Source organism: Dermacentor variabilis, chromosome 2, assembly GCF_050947875.1.
Source record: "Dermacentor variabilis isolate Ectoservices chromosome 2, ASM5094787v1, whole genome shotgun sequence".
Classification (NCBI taxonomy): Eukaryota; Metazoa; Arthropoda; class Arachnida; order Ixodida; family Ixodidae; genus Dermacentor; species Dermacentor variabilis.
The window spans coordinates 119,168,896-119,183,292 of record NC_134569.1 but is presented as its reverse complement, the minus strand read 5'-3'; the positions used below and the strand labels follow the sequence as shown (position 1 = coordinate 119,183,292).

Here is a 14,397-nt window from a genome sequence, read left to right as displayed (position 1 = left end):
TCCATAATATCGTTTCAACACGGTACGCGTCGACTAACATCTCGTTATTGATATGGGTGGTAATGTAACTGCGCGTTAAAATCGGCGGCGCGATAGAATCGTGCAAATTCTTAAGTTTTAAAACACGAGCCAATTAGCCCAGTAACGCGTGTTATTCAGTGCCATGGCGTCACCGTCGGCCTGAAGTTGTTTCCGGAAGTATTTGCTAGGGCCTGACGGGAAGGACGTATTAGCTTTAAGTAAAATTCACTAAAATGCGCCGCCTCGGTAGCACCCGAGGCGGCGCATTCGCTGCTTTTTCGTCCTCTGCTGACTTTAGTTTGCCTTTAGACGTCGTGGCAACGATATTCTTCTAAGAACGGAGCAGTGTAGGATAGCGGACGAGCATACTGTAATAACCGGAATACGTATCTGTAGAAGCAGCAGCGCCGGTGGTGGCATCTAGTGAGGCTGTGATCGACTACAAATGCGCCTTGTAAACTAGAACAGCGCGCTCGCATCGGCACCTTTCGGTATGCGCCTATGCTATATAGTACGTCGCCGCTGCGCCGGTCTTGAATAAGGCCTTTCGGATTTGGTCGTACACTCTTCCTTCAGAACAGGCAGACTTTTTTCGCCAAATGGGCTTCCGAAGTGCTGCACAGAATTATTGAGCGATCAGGGGGAGAAGACTGCGGGTTATTTTATACCGGTTTCTGTATTGTACGGGCTCGCTTTTCTTTCTTTATTTCTTTCACGTTCGCGGCCTCCATCCAGTCCTGCCCGTAACAGGCCGCAAAGTGCGGTGCTGCCCAGCGATGGAAGGGGGGGGGGGGCGCCTCCGAGGCGGCAGCGGGCGCCGCCGTAGCGCGCGGCTGCGCGCCCAAGCCGAGAACGACCTTGGCAAGGACGAATGCCTCGCCCTCGCAAGCCCGCCGCCGCCGCCGCCAGTCTACTTTTTTCTTTTAGTTCCTCGGCGCTGCTCTCGTCTTGCAGTCCGATGTAATGGTTGGCTGCTCGGCATTGCTGTCCTCCCTCTTGCTTCTTTTTCACCGCCGTCACTATAGGATGCGGCGGCTGTCTGGATGGCGCGGTTGGGTTGCCGGAGTGCACCTTCTGGTTCTCGCTTCTTGCTTTTCTCCCCCCCCCCCCCCCATCCACCACATTCTCTTCTTACCAACCTGGCGTGACCGGCGATCCAGAAAGATTCCGTTGCTGCCTGTGTACTGTCGACTTCTTGATGCGCTCGCCTCCGCGTGCATCGGCATACCACGAGGAGATTCCGATTCGTGTTTTTAGCACGTGCTATGTTATCGGTTGCGCTGTTCCTTCTTTCTGTGTCTCTTTTTCTCGAAAAAAGGACAACTCCGCAGCTTGCGAGTCACGACCTGTTTTAGGTGCCGAACGGGTCGTATCAGTTCGTGTACGTACGGCACTTTATAACTTCTCTCCCCTTCGATCTCCCTCTTCCTCTGCCTGGAATTCACGGAAAAGGGATCGCAATGAAACTCGTGGTTTTCCTTGTGGACCTTCGTCGCTTGCATAATTCGTTCTCGGCTTACGACTCATGTTTGCGCTACTATTATGCTGGATAAAGCAACTATGCAGCGTCGCTCGATCTTTATGTAAGAGTTCCGTGCGCTCTTTTGCGGAAGTCAGGTGCTGCACGTGTTCTATTGCCTGCCTGCATGCGAAAGAAATCCGAGTTTTTGAACGTCGTCGGACATCATTGCGCAGCGACAATCCTTCAATTGTGCGCGTGCGGGGTACACTTATGCCATGCTGGTGCTACCTGTTGTACCTTACTCCAATAGCTGTCTTGCATCACCTTGCAGTTGCGCTGTTCCGCAACAGGCATACCCATAGAAAGTACTCTTGCTCGACGCTGTTACGAGCTTCCTGGAACCTTCGTGGTGACGCAACCTGTTGCGCGGCCTCGTCGCTCGTCAGCAAAATGAGAAGTTCATTTGCTAGATGTGGCGAGACATCTGTTCATGCAGAAACTTCCAAGAGCTTCACCTCCTGCCCCCACCCACCTTCATATTGCTGTCATCGTTGACACCACGCAGTGACGCAAGCAGCCTTCACCACTGAAGGGCTTACGCAGCAGTCCTGGTGATTATAGCCGTTGTTTTGCGAACGAACGAAAAACGGTATTGGAACAGCTATAGGAACGCAGACGAGGATATAGCGTTTGCCGAAGTGTCGTAACCGATTCCCTTTCTGGTTTTTCTTTCGGCTCTGTGCAAACTCCAAGTGGCTTTAGGAAAATAGCGTGAGTATATATGGCAAGCCGCGAGCCGAGATTTGCGACGTATGCACTGCAGCAGTATTATTGTCGGGTGAGTGCAGTCGGCTTCTTCTTTTCCAATTTGTTTCATTTCCCGCTCACTTTCGTTGCTTTCTGCATCCCTTTGTTCCGGTTCAGCGCCGCCTCGGACCACGTGAAGCGTGTATAAATTCAGTGAAGGGGAGATCGCGCGTTAAGGAGCGCAGTCTCTGGTAACGGCGCATAAACTTTCCTGTCGTGCCGTCCGTATATACCGACAAACAAAAACGCATGCGTGCAGGAATGTCGCTAACAGAGGGCGGGGAGGGGGGGGGGGGCGCGCGGAAAACGCTGCTGCAGCTTCCCCGAATCAAGCCGACCCTGACGCGCGTGCTGTGCTTTCTCAAGCACAAATGAAGGCGCGGAGAGCAGCAGCATCATGGGACACATTCTCGCAGAGGTCGGCACGCCGCGACTTGCCGTCCGAATGCCCGTCACGTTCTTTGAATCTGCATGAGCTTTCAAGTGCTCGGCTAGCTACGGGGTGAGCTTGTCCTTTGCGCGGTGCCCTATATGTTAATACGATGAGAATTTTACATACACTGCATTCGGACACGAGAGGCTCCTTTGCATTCCGACGTTAAGAAAAAGCGCATGCGCTTTACGCGTCCGCCGCGGGAGCAGTATATTTTCATGAACCGTGCGGTATACAAGCAGTCCCGGAAGTGAACTGGCTCTGCTGCTTATACGTGAAGACCTTACCGTGCGTTATTCTGGCTTTTTGAACCCTCCACTTGGCGGTTATGCCGCTCCGTTGCTGAGCTAGAAGTCGCGGGCTCGGCACCTGGGCACAGTGCCGACATTCCGGTGAGGCAGAATGCAAAAGTGCTCATTTGTTTAGGTTTGAACGAACAAAGAACTATAGGAGATCAAAATTATTCAGAGGGGGTCTGCTGCGGTCTCCATAAGAGCTCAGATATAAATAGTTGGAGAAACTGAAACCCACGTGAGCTAGCTGCTTCGAGAATGTTGTAGAGGGGAGCATGCTCTCCTCAGAGAGTGCGCGCACAACTAAGCTGTTGTTCAGAAAGGGAAATTTCTATGTGGAATTTGAATAAGCTTTTCGAATATTTCCTGTGACTTCAGCTATACGCTGCTGTAGCGGCGTCAGTCATGCGTGGCATATATCTGCAAGCGCCTTTAAACGCCTGTTACTCGGATTAGTGCCGTTTCACTCATGTTGCGTTGAGATAGGAGTGGTCCGCGTCGAGGCAACTTATTGAACGTGGTTGTCTTGCCTCGACCACCAGTGCGAATACACCTTGCGTACTACTTGCGGGCAGCCTGAAGGCGGCTAGCTTCAGTGCAGGCCGCACTTCCAAAGCGGGCGTATAAGCATTATGATATATATTGCGTGGACATGCGGCCCGAGGAGTTGCATGACGGTGCACGTTTGGCGTTTCGCATCGCTGTTGCCGCCGCGTGCTCTTGCCATTGCTTGCAGCAGGTTCGCTTGACGCCGCCGTTTCGCACGAAAGACGATCGGCGTGAAACGTGCCGCAGCGGCAGCACTGACAGCAGCGCGAGCTCCCGTGTGTCATGGCTGCGTTAGACGCGCTCGGAGGGTTGCGCTGTTGCGCCTTGGGCTGCCTTGCGTCACGGCGAGCAGACACACACGCCGCCGCTGGTTGCGTGTCGTCGTCGCGTTTCGCGCCGCGACGGTTCGTAGCACGAAGCCTGCGTGTCCGTCCGTCCGCGCTGTCGGTTGTCGAAGGTTCGTGGCGGGCACACTTTCGCAGCACAATACCCTGTCGACCCCGTCGTTCGATCGCATTCGCTCGCGTGTGAAACCTTTTGCTCCTGTCGTGCATGCTTCGTGTTGCGCCAAACGGTGGCGAGCGCTGCCTCGTCGGTCCTGTTCACTTGGGATGCTCGCGGTTGTCGCCCGCGATTGCGGCAAGCTCTCCTCTCGGAACAAGAACACGCGTTTCGAGCTTGGCTCAATATGTGTATAGGTTATATTTCGTTGAGTCGGCGCTGCGTCAGCAGCTTGGGAAAGCTGCAGCATCATCCATGTACGTCGCAGGAAGTGAGGCATACCGACGAGACGTACAGGAATTCGGAGCGCATATATCTGCGGTTTCCTCCCCGGCATAGCCGCGGGAGGGTGGCTCTAGGAAGCAAGAGGCGAGGGGAGGGGGCGCACACTGAGGAGCAGACACACGCTTCAGGCAAGGCTGCGCGCAGCACGCGCGAAAACAAAAGGGCGCTCGAGAGGGAGGCGGTTACGCGTGATTGACGCCACTTTTTCCTTCCGTCCTCGGTCGACCCTCCTCGTCGTCGTCGTCGTACCCCGTCGCGCCTCCCACAGTGGCAAGTCCGGAAATGTCAGGTCGCGGCGGGACGCGCGCGGCCTCCTCGCGCAAGCAAGCGCCGCGTTGTCGCGCGCGCACTCGTCCTCGTTTAATTTGCGCCGGCAGTGTGCACCTGCCGCGGTCACCTGTGACGGGTCTCATCGCGGTGCATCCCCCGCCCACCTATACCGCTGCTGCTACTGGAAGGCCCACTGTGACGGTCGCATCTAGACCGGCGCGCGCGGGCCTTGTCTCCCTCGCCGTAGAGAGAGAACCTCGCGCTCTGCAGGCTGATCGTGCCTGCCGTTTCCTGATCGCCGTAATGATGGACGCCCGCCGTCTCTTGTTTCTGGCTTGGCTGGTGACGCAACCGTTCGCTTTTGTGTGCCCCTCGATCGATCAGCAGACGGGGATCGAATGCGCGCACATGTTCGTCGAGCCATGTTCTAACGGGGTGGCGGCGGCGCCTCGTTGCCGACGTGTAGCTGACTTGCGCGTCTTACCTCCGCGAGGCCGGCCTAACGTTATCGCGCCCTTGCCATTCCTTCTCCGCGCGCTCGATTGCTACAGGTCGTGCGTAACGGCGAAGGCTCCTGTCGGTATAGCTTGTGTCCCGGCTTCGCCGCTATAGCTGATTATTATTCCTTTTTTTTTCTTTCTTTCCTGCGGGCCTCGAAGAATTCCATACGATCGTGGCGACGGAAATGCAAGAGTTGTCCATAGTTCGCCTGCTGTCTCCGAGAGGAGGAATATGGGCGGACACGGCCGATTGCGCAGCCGCGTTGCGCTCGGAAATGGACAGTGTGACCTCGCTTCTGTGCAACATCTCATTGAGCGACTGTGGCGACGAAACGGATCTCATCTAGCAGGCCGTCGGCGCTGCAAAATTCCTCGCAGTGTATATGCCTATACTTTTAGCTTCGTCTTTTTGCTATACGCACACGTTACTCCTGCACAAGGAACTTTGCACAGCGGTTTGATGCTGCAGTGTTAACTTCCTCATATGTAAGAAAAGAAAAAAAAAGATACAGAAGGCGTTGCGTGTTTCTTCTTCTTCTTTTTTTCTTTTTTTTTGATGACTGAGCCTTCTACACGTCGTCGCACCGCTATTTCCCTAGTCGCTCCCGTATGATTGCTTTGGCGGGATATCACTGAAGGAACGTTGATGCGTGCAATGGCCCGCACTTTTTTCCCCCCCTGTCTTATTTTCTTTTTGTTTGTGCGCTGCGTTCACCCGCGACGCGTTCGACTCGGCATGCGGAGTATCGCGACAATCGCTGTCCTCGCCTCAGAGCGACGCAACGCCCCGCGCCGGAATCTCAGGCACGCGTTGTCCCGTGGAAGCCGCGCCACCGGATGCATTCACAGCGCCGTTCGCAAGGCTGCGCGCAACGGCGAACTGCGTTTTGTTTTGCCTTTTCTCTCGTCTTCTTCATTTCCAGTTAGCGTATATAGCTTCGAGCTAGCGCGTGGTTAAGTGCGTGTGGTCGGTCGCGGTAAAGAAGTGCGCCCACTGAGACGCCCGAGGAAAGCACGGGGGGAGTCATTATCTTTCGTTTCGGTTAATCGCCGAGTCGATTGCAGTCCGTGTACTGGCGCAACGCGACGCTTTAGCCAGTAGTCTCTCGTATAGTTTACGCTAGCGCGAGATAAGCCCGGCACACCTGGAACGCGCCATGTGGTTCGCGAGCGCGCCAAGCAATCTCCGACCCACTTCTTGTGCGCTAAGTGCAACTTTAATTTGCTTACGCAAAATTGTACGAGATTTGCCGACATGGAATGACCTCGTAATAATCTGGGCCTTGATCCTTGTCTTTCATTGCGGCATGCGCTGAAGTGGTTTTTTTTTCGTAACGACCGCGCAAGTATTGGAGGAGCAGTTTTCGGGGCACATTTGTGAAACTTGAGCTGAAACTAAATCCTCAAAGGAAAATAGAACTGCATAACGTAGGGAGATTCAATGAAGAACATCCATGTTCTTCACGGGCATGGATGAACATCCATGTTCATCCATTCGTGAACACAAAATGAAATGGATGTGTAAAGTGGACATAGCGTTCGAACAGTTTACTCGTTAAATCAACGAAATGAGTAGGAGATGCTCCGCACGTTCTCGTGTTGAACACAGTGTCGTATGAGCCACAAAACTTGCATCAGCGTTTGAGCAACATTTGGAACGTGCGCAACTACTTTGTCTATACTCTGTCAGTATACGTGTCATCCTCTCTGTCGCTCGAACCCTTAGACAGGTCTGATACTAATAAATCCGAGCTTCAACACTGTAGGATATGTCGGGATCAGTTATTTCCTCGCGAGATATGCCTGCATCTATAAAGCACCTTGCACGCGTGAACACAAACAACACGCGGAAAGTGTGGAATTCACGTGTAAGCAATGTGTCTCACGCTTTGTGTCGTCCTCACTCCTTGCAGGGGCAAGTTCGCGACGGTGCGTCGCTGCGTTCACCGCGAGTCCGGCCGGGACTTCGCGGCCAAGTACATCCGCAAGCGCCGGCGTGCCTCGGACGTGCGCCACGAGATCGTCCACGAGGCGCTCGTGCTCAAGATGGCCGAGCCCTGCTCGCGCGTTGTCGACGTCAGGGAGGTCTTCGAGACGCCCTCCGAGCTCATCCTCATCCTCGAGCTGTGAGTCTCCCCCTTCACTCTTAAGAAATGCTTCCTGACATTTAGTACAATGTGTGTATATATATATACATTTGCCAACTTTTCTATATGTGCTGACCTCTGCTTGTATCAGGTGGCAAGAGCGTCTGTATAGAGTGCATACCTGAGCTACCAGACAACGACCTGTCGGTCCTGCCGTGTTTGCCTTTTACAGCTGTTCAACGTTAACCACTCCTCCCACCCGCTCCCTCCTGTGACTCAATTGACTCAGTCAAACGTATATAATGCTGTTTAGCGGTTTATGTCGGACAAATTTAGGCATTCTTCTATAATCACTACTACTACTACTACTACTACTACTACTACTACTACTACTACTACTACTAAGAAAAAGTAATTTGCTTGCGTTCCACTTGAAGTAGTTTCACACGTGTCTACGGGCCACACACTTCTATCTATACAAATATCCCCTCTTCTAGAAGAAAGCGAAGTTGTGCTGTCTTTTTTTTCCTGCTCAGAGGTACGTACGATCGTCGTACTTCGTCCCTTACTAGTAGCGGCCTGTCGACTTCCTTCGTGCGGTTCTGTGATCGCGTTGCGCCCGTCCGCATGTCCGCTCGCCGACGCACGGAAGCCGGCGCATGACCGCGGAAACGTTGAACTGGACCCGTCATACCCGGCCCGTTGTGCTCTATGCCCTCGCCTGTCCGTTACAGCTTTCGTCTTTGTGAACCGTGCTCTTTTCCTGCGGAGAGTACGTGCCCGTGTATGCTCGAGCGCACGAAAGACAGACGAGTGAGCGCCCGTGCGAAGGTGCGCCTCGGGTCGTCCTTGCCGCCGCCTCCTGCATGTCCGCCCCGTACGTCCGGGCGATTAACCTCGGCTGACATCCTCGAGCGAACGCGCACCTTCTCCAGAACCTGCGCTCACAACCTTTGCTGGAGCGCGCGTATACCATGTATGCATGGTTGCTGCTACTTGTCAGTGCGTGCTTGCGCTAGGAGAAGCAACAAAAAATAAAAATAAAAAACTGTTTCGAGCGGAAGCAGATTCGTGTCTGCGCGAACGCTCAGGGCTCCCGCGTTGTGCCTTATTCTGTCTCTTCGTCTCCCTGTTCTGTTGCACGTTCTTGCTTTTGGCCGGATTCGACGAGGCGCAACAAACGAGTGCGCGAGGAGACAGGCGTCGGGATCGGAGCGTTTTTTTTTGCATAAGTGACGGAGCAACCGCGGCCGCCCGTTCCATTCGACGCGGGAGGAGTATGTGTCGCCGTCCGCCGGACGAAGCACACGCGTCCTGCTATCGCCCTGACTGTGACGATCGACCTTCCGTCCCTCGTTTCTTCCTGTCTTTCTTTCTTTTTTTTTTTCGCATAGCATTGATTTCCGCAGGAAGTTTCGCTGGAGGCCTTCGTTTACGTCTTCACAGCTGCGCATATGTTATAGACTCCGCTCGCTCGCGCGGAGGTTAAACCTTATACTAGCCTGTGTACGTGCGCTTTGCATTCTGTCATAAGGTATGCGCGCGTCCGCAATACAAGGTTGTCGTTGTTACTTCTGCTACAAGCGACGAGACACGTCGTTGCCTCCGCCGTGCTCAACGTCATCAGTGAAACAATCGGCTGGTTTTTACCCCCTGGCGCAATCGAGAAAAGCTAACTGTGCGACGGCTTCGAGCGTGTATACCGTCCAAATGTATATACAGGAGGGTAACAATCGTCCGCGTTAGTGACTGCGCCGTTTCTCCTTTCGAGAAAGTCTGTCGGTATAATTATACTAGTAGCTGTTTACTGACGTCAGAGGACGGCGAGCTCACGGTCAACGGAAAGGAAACTGCGGCGTGCCAGCTGGCTACTTTAACCGTTGGACGCTTGACGGCCGTAACGTGCGCGTCACTGGCTCGGCGACAAATTCAGGCTGCAGGGGTTTAGCCGTATAGCGTTGCAGAAAACAGGATGCATCTGGAGGTCATCTCGAGAAAGCTCTGTCTAGAGAAATGAACGAATCGAAAGAAGCATTTAATATGCGCACTTTCGAGAGAAGGAAAACGCAGTCGTTTATCTTTGTCATTGATGTTGACCTCACGGAGATCGTTTCTTTATTTTACGTCTTTTGACAGCTAGAGCCTGGAACTTCCCATCACGTCATCGCACAACACGTCGCTCACATTACCGCCCTGCTCTTTCTCGCCTCGCGCATACGTCCGAGAGTGCTTCGAGCACAGTAAACTTCCTTTGAATCGGTAGTGACTGTAAGTTGCAATCCCGTTCTTACCGCCTCTTGCTTTCATTCCGCCGCCCCCTTCTGTAATAAACGGACTCACGCCAAAATTCCGTTGCTTAGATAAAGAGTGCAGCGCTCCATATGCACACGCGACTGCATAGAGACCGACCCGTGTTTCGTCACGTATAGCGCCGCCCTTCTGTGGTTCTGGCTGCGTTTTGGCTAGACGCGAAAAGACGCGAGGTGGAGACGATTAACCCACATGTCGGGGGCTCTGGGAGCCTTTTGAACGGCGCGCGAGCCGCCGTCACGTTGCGTCGAAAGCACTTGCGCGTGTGCGCGTTTTCTCGGAGTCCAGGCGTTCGCGTCTCTCCCCCCCCCTCCCCCCTCAGACGCACACGCACGCACACATCACTACCACCAAAGCTGTTCGCTTTCTCTAACTCGAGAGGGCAATTCGGGCCCGCTCATGGAGCTTTTGTTCCGATTCCTCCTCGCTTGACGTGCGTGCGCGCGCACCTTGAACGAATGCACCCTGTCTCTCTCTCTCTCTCTCTCTCTCTCTCTCTCTCTCTCTCGGGGTGGTGGGAGGAAAAACCCTTCTGAATGTTACTGTTCCGCACTGTGTAACGGTCCGAGCCGGCAACTACAACAAAGAAAGTGTGCGGCGAAAAAGCAACGACACGTGCACAAAAACGCGGCGAGATCGGCGGCGGTGGTGGTGATACCTATCGCATGCAGCGAGCTCTGCATGCATGGTACTGGGCGCCAGAACTGAATGAAATCTGCGCGTTTTGATGGCAGAAACGTGGGCGTATTACGATATGGCCGGGAACAAACGTCCCTTTGTGCGGCGATTGTTCCCACGTACACGTAACGCCGAGTTACAAAGAGCTCAGTGTGCGCGGGCACTTCGAATTTCTTTTCCCTTTCTTTGCTTCTTTCTTCTCTTAACTTGCAGGTAATCGCGTGCGACTAAGCGCTGCCGTTGTTTGTGGCATTATGTTGCGCGCCGCTTTGTTCGTAGCGCACGTCAGAATGCAATGGCTTTCAGTTTCCATTTGGCTGCTGGGCAAAGCTCGAATACGTGCAGCTTCGTCTCGTATACGGGCATCTCTTCGTATGCTTTTTTACTTTCGTTGATGCACTCAGTTAAGACGTCATCGCAATCACACAGTGATGTTAACTTGCATTTTTTTTTAAATATCAGACACAGCAGGATCCTCGAACACCCTTCCCCCTTCCCAAAACACACACCTCTCGTGCACGAGTTAACTGTGGCGCACCTACGCAGGGCTGCCGGCGGTGAGCTTCAGCACGTGCTGGACAGCGAGGAGTGTCTCCCAGAGAAGGACGTTGTACGGCTCATGCGCCAGATCCTCGAAGCGGTCCAGTTTCTACACGAACGGAACATCGCCCATCTCGACATCAAGGTGAGGGGTAAAGTCCGGACGTCGAAGGCTGCGTGCTTCTGGTCTCGTGTATCCCTTATCCCTTTAGAGCACAGCTCTAAAGCAAGTGTCGGCGTCGTCCCTCGTAACCGAGCGAACGAGCACTGTGAAGGGTGAAAGCGAACGCGGAGCGCAGCGGCAGATGAAAGATGGTGATAGCGAAGAGAGCGCGAGGAGGAAGATGCAGCGGAACCATGAGGCGGAAAACGGAGAAGGGTATGGCGAAAGCGTGAAAAAGAAAGCATAGTGCCGAGCAAGACGGGCTTTGCGGCTACAGCGGGTACGAGATGGTGGCAGAGTATAGCGCGCGTCGTCTGTGTGGAAACAAAGCGCTGCTTGAGCGGAGGTCTGTCTGCGGCGGCTGCTGTGAATCGCGCCCACGCGTCACCCACGCGCTGCCTCTCACGATCTCCCGATTAGCGAGACAGTCGCACCACACTTCGCTCCGTTTGAAACGTGCCGCACTTGACAGATTGTCTGCGCCAGCCAGTGTATCGCGAAATGAGAACACGTGTAGAGCTGTACTCGAATTTTGTATTAGGAAGTATCGTAATAGTCGGTTGGTATTTTTGTTTTGTTTTACAGCGAAGCCGTTAGCCTCTAGTTGGTCGGTATTTTTCGTGTCCGCGTCCGTCAGCAAAAATGTCGGCCGATCCCGGCGGCAGTGCATGGGCCAGGAGCAGTGGCTCGTACGCCCGTAAGGCAGATCGAGGCTTCAAGCAGTGAGCAAAGTGAAGCGTACAGTGCATGCATTCTTTGGAATCACGCATACAACGTACAGAACAGCGCACGTTTCAATAAAGAACAAGCATGAAACAATCATCTGAACTACTTAATTGATAAAGCGCACATGATAACCATGCATGCGAAGCACGTAGCGCTCCCCGCGTACATTTCCTGGTAAAGATTACTGTTGAGCAAGCTGGCGCGCCGGCGGCAGCTTGCAACTTGGGAAGTGAGGTCCCTAAGCATTTAGTATGTGAAAGAATTAGCCTAGCAACGTATTTGAATGTTGTTGCAGCACCGTTATGGGCGGCGGCGGGCGGGCAAAATTACAATTGCTATACCATTACTCTAAAGCAATAGAGCGTTGCGCCACGTAGTGTTAGTTTTCAACAACTTCGCTGGACATCCACTTTCGCAGGGCCGGGATGGCGAGACAGTTTTCTGTTTTTTTTTTTTTTGCAGTGCTTATTATTAATTTTCGCAGTATTAATGCTCGCCCTCCCTTACCGTTTTGTGAGGTCGTCTCGTCAAATCTGTTTTTATAAAATTTCTGACCACAAGTCAGTCGGCAACTTGCATACGGTATGTCCGGGGAACCCCGGATAAAAAACCGTAGAAGACGCCAACTCGTTACTCAACTTTCAGCGATCATTCACTAGCGAATAAACAGATAAACATATGAACACATTCAGGGATCAAGTGCAGCCGCCTGCGTGGTTGCCGTCCAAATTCAACTTCACTTGGCTGCTTGCAAAGATAGCTTAAGTAAGAAAGCGTACATCGTACACACGACAGGCTCCACCACCGGCACGCCGTTTCGCACCGTACTCGAGTGTCACGTAACCGCGCACGCAACGACACGCCGCGAATAAACACGGAAGAATAGAACGCTGCTCTAGAAAAATGACTCTGCAGCTCGCTTTCCAAGGAGGGCGTCGCCGTTTCATAGTACGCGTGGCAAAGAAAGTGTCAGAGAGGCAGACTCGGAAATGACCGAAGACTGGCGAGACGGTCGTCGTGTATCAGCAATAAGTTATGCAACGAGTCTTACTGAAGCAATTATGCGGTGCGGTGGTGCCACGTGAGAAATTGCTCGCGGTTTGAAATCGCTCTTGGGCCTGCAGATCCGACAGACTGCCGCACCGCGCAGCGTAGTTACGTGCATTTCATCATTAGTTATGCACTGGGCGCACGTCTATACACTCCATCACAACAGATCTGCACTGGGTTGTTGCAGGGCATCCGACCTCGGCGTATAGAGATGCGGCGGCATTTCTGCGGGCACTGGAATGCACCGACGATCGTGCTCCGAGATGTACATCCTGTTGTCTCGACAGGTTAGGTTCGGTTGGGTCAGGTCACGGCCACGCTTCTTTTGCATTCAGAGAAGGACAGGCCTCCGCGGACGGGTTTGGAGCGCATAGCTGTCGTTACTTGCAGTTACGGCGATACGCGGAAGCGCGCTCTGGTCGACTGCTGCGCTGGTAGCAAGTATTGTTTTCCGCCTCTTTCGTTGGATAGGGCATGGACAGTAATCAAATGAAAAAAAAAAAGACCTGCGAAGAATTTAGGGATGAGCTCGGTCGTGACTTCCGCGTTGTGCTGTCACAATCCGAAAAGACACAATCTGCAGGGATAACGCAATCTGGAAGGATGAGCTATATAGGCAGTCTGAAATTGGAAAGATCGAGATTTTGTGTACGCTTCAGCAATCAAGAGGCTTTTCTCGTGCGGATTTAATTCTGTGAGTTACGTTCTCATGTTGTCAGGTTAAAAGTATGTAGAAGTGGCAATGCGTTGTCGCCCGTGGTGAATACTCAAATTCTAACACGTGTTTTATCGAGCGCCGAATTCAGAGCTAGTCGAATTTGCGGAACATTTCGCAGAAAGCGAACGTTAATTGATTGTATTCTAGCAACAGTTAAGAGGAAGAAATGCGCTTGGGCTGGGGAAATGTATAGATGTGAGCGAATGAATGTCGAGTATGTCGCGTTCAGGTGGTATAGCATTAAGCGCATCACAACATGAGTGGACACCGGCTGGCTCAATTTCTCGCTAATCTTGGACGAAACTGATCTCGCGAAATGCTCAGAACGCACATCACCGGTGGCCTACTAGAATAGTACTGGGAATTTTCTGGAATACTGAACATCGCAGTAATGGATTCATGCGGGATTGGGTACAACGGGAAAGAGGCAGTAAACCTCATTTGTGAGACTCGCAGTCCGAAGTGGAACGTAGTCGCGGAGGCGCGAAGGACTGTAGAGATGGAAGGACGAGATATAGGCCATCGGGCTTGCTTGGCGGAAGGTGTAGACTTAATTTGAGATCCTTATAGGATGGGTGCCTTTGTCCTGCAATCTTCCACACTTCTTTTTTTTTTTCTGTTTCCGCGCTCAAAGCGCGGTGTTTGCGCGCCCTCTCTTGTAGGCGAAAGCGCGGCGAACGTGTGTTGCGGAGAAAGTATATAGGTTCGGTCTGGGAGGCGGCCTCGCACTAAGTAGCAAGCGGGCATTGTTGATGGCTAGCCGCGGTGCCCGATTACGCGCGCGATTCTCTCCTCCTCCCCCTCCCCCCACCATTGCGCCCGCTGCCAGCGCCGCACCACACGCGCGGGGTCACGCTCACGCGGCAGGCTGCTGCTGCCGCTGGTGCAGCTGCTGCTGCTGCAGCGACCAGCAGGTCCTCGTGGCGCACATGGTCTCCTCCGGCGCGGCGCCAGCGACGTGACTGCGCTGGCGAAGCCTTTGCCGGGTCGCCCCAGTTTTCGTG

At 53.3% G+C, this 14,397-nt stretch overlaps 1 protein-coding gene across 5 annotated transcripts in view; it reads left to right on the top strand.

Moving 5' to 3' along the window:
* Drak (Death-associated protein kinase related) overlaps nucleotides 1–14,397 on the top strand; it is a 260,250-nt gene that overhangs the window by 226,609 nt on the left and 19,244 nt on the right. For all 5 annotated transcript variants that reach the window (XM_075681843.1, XM_075681842.1, XM_075681845.1 and 2 more), the window contains exons 3-4: nucleotides 7,035–7,247; nucleotides 10,743–10,881. In XM_075681843.1, the coding sequence (XP_075537958.1) occupies nucleotides 7,035–7,247; nucleotides 10,743–10,881 (352 nt within the window). The remainder of the gene's footprint in view (nucleotides 1–7,034; nucleotides 7,248–10,742; nucleotides 10,882–14,397) is intronic.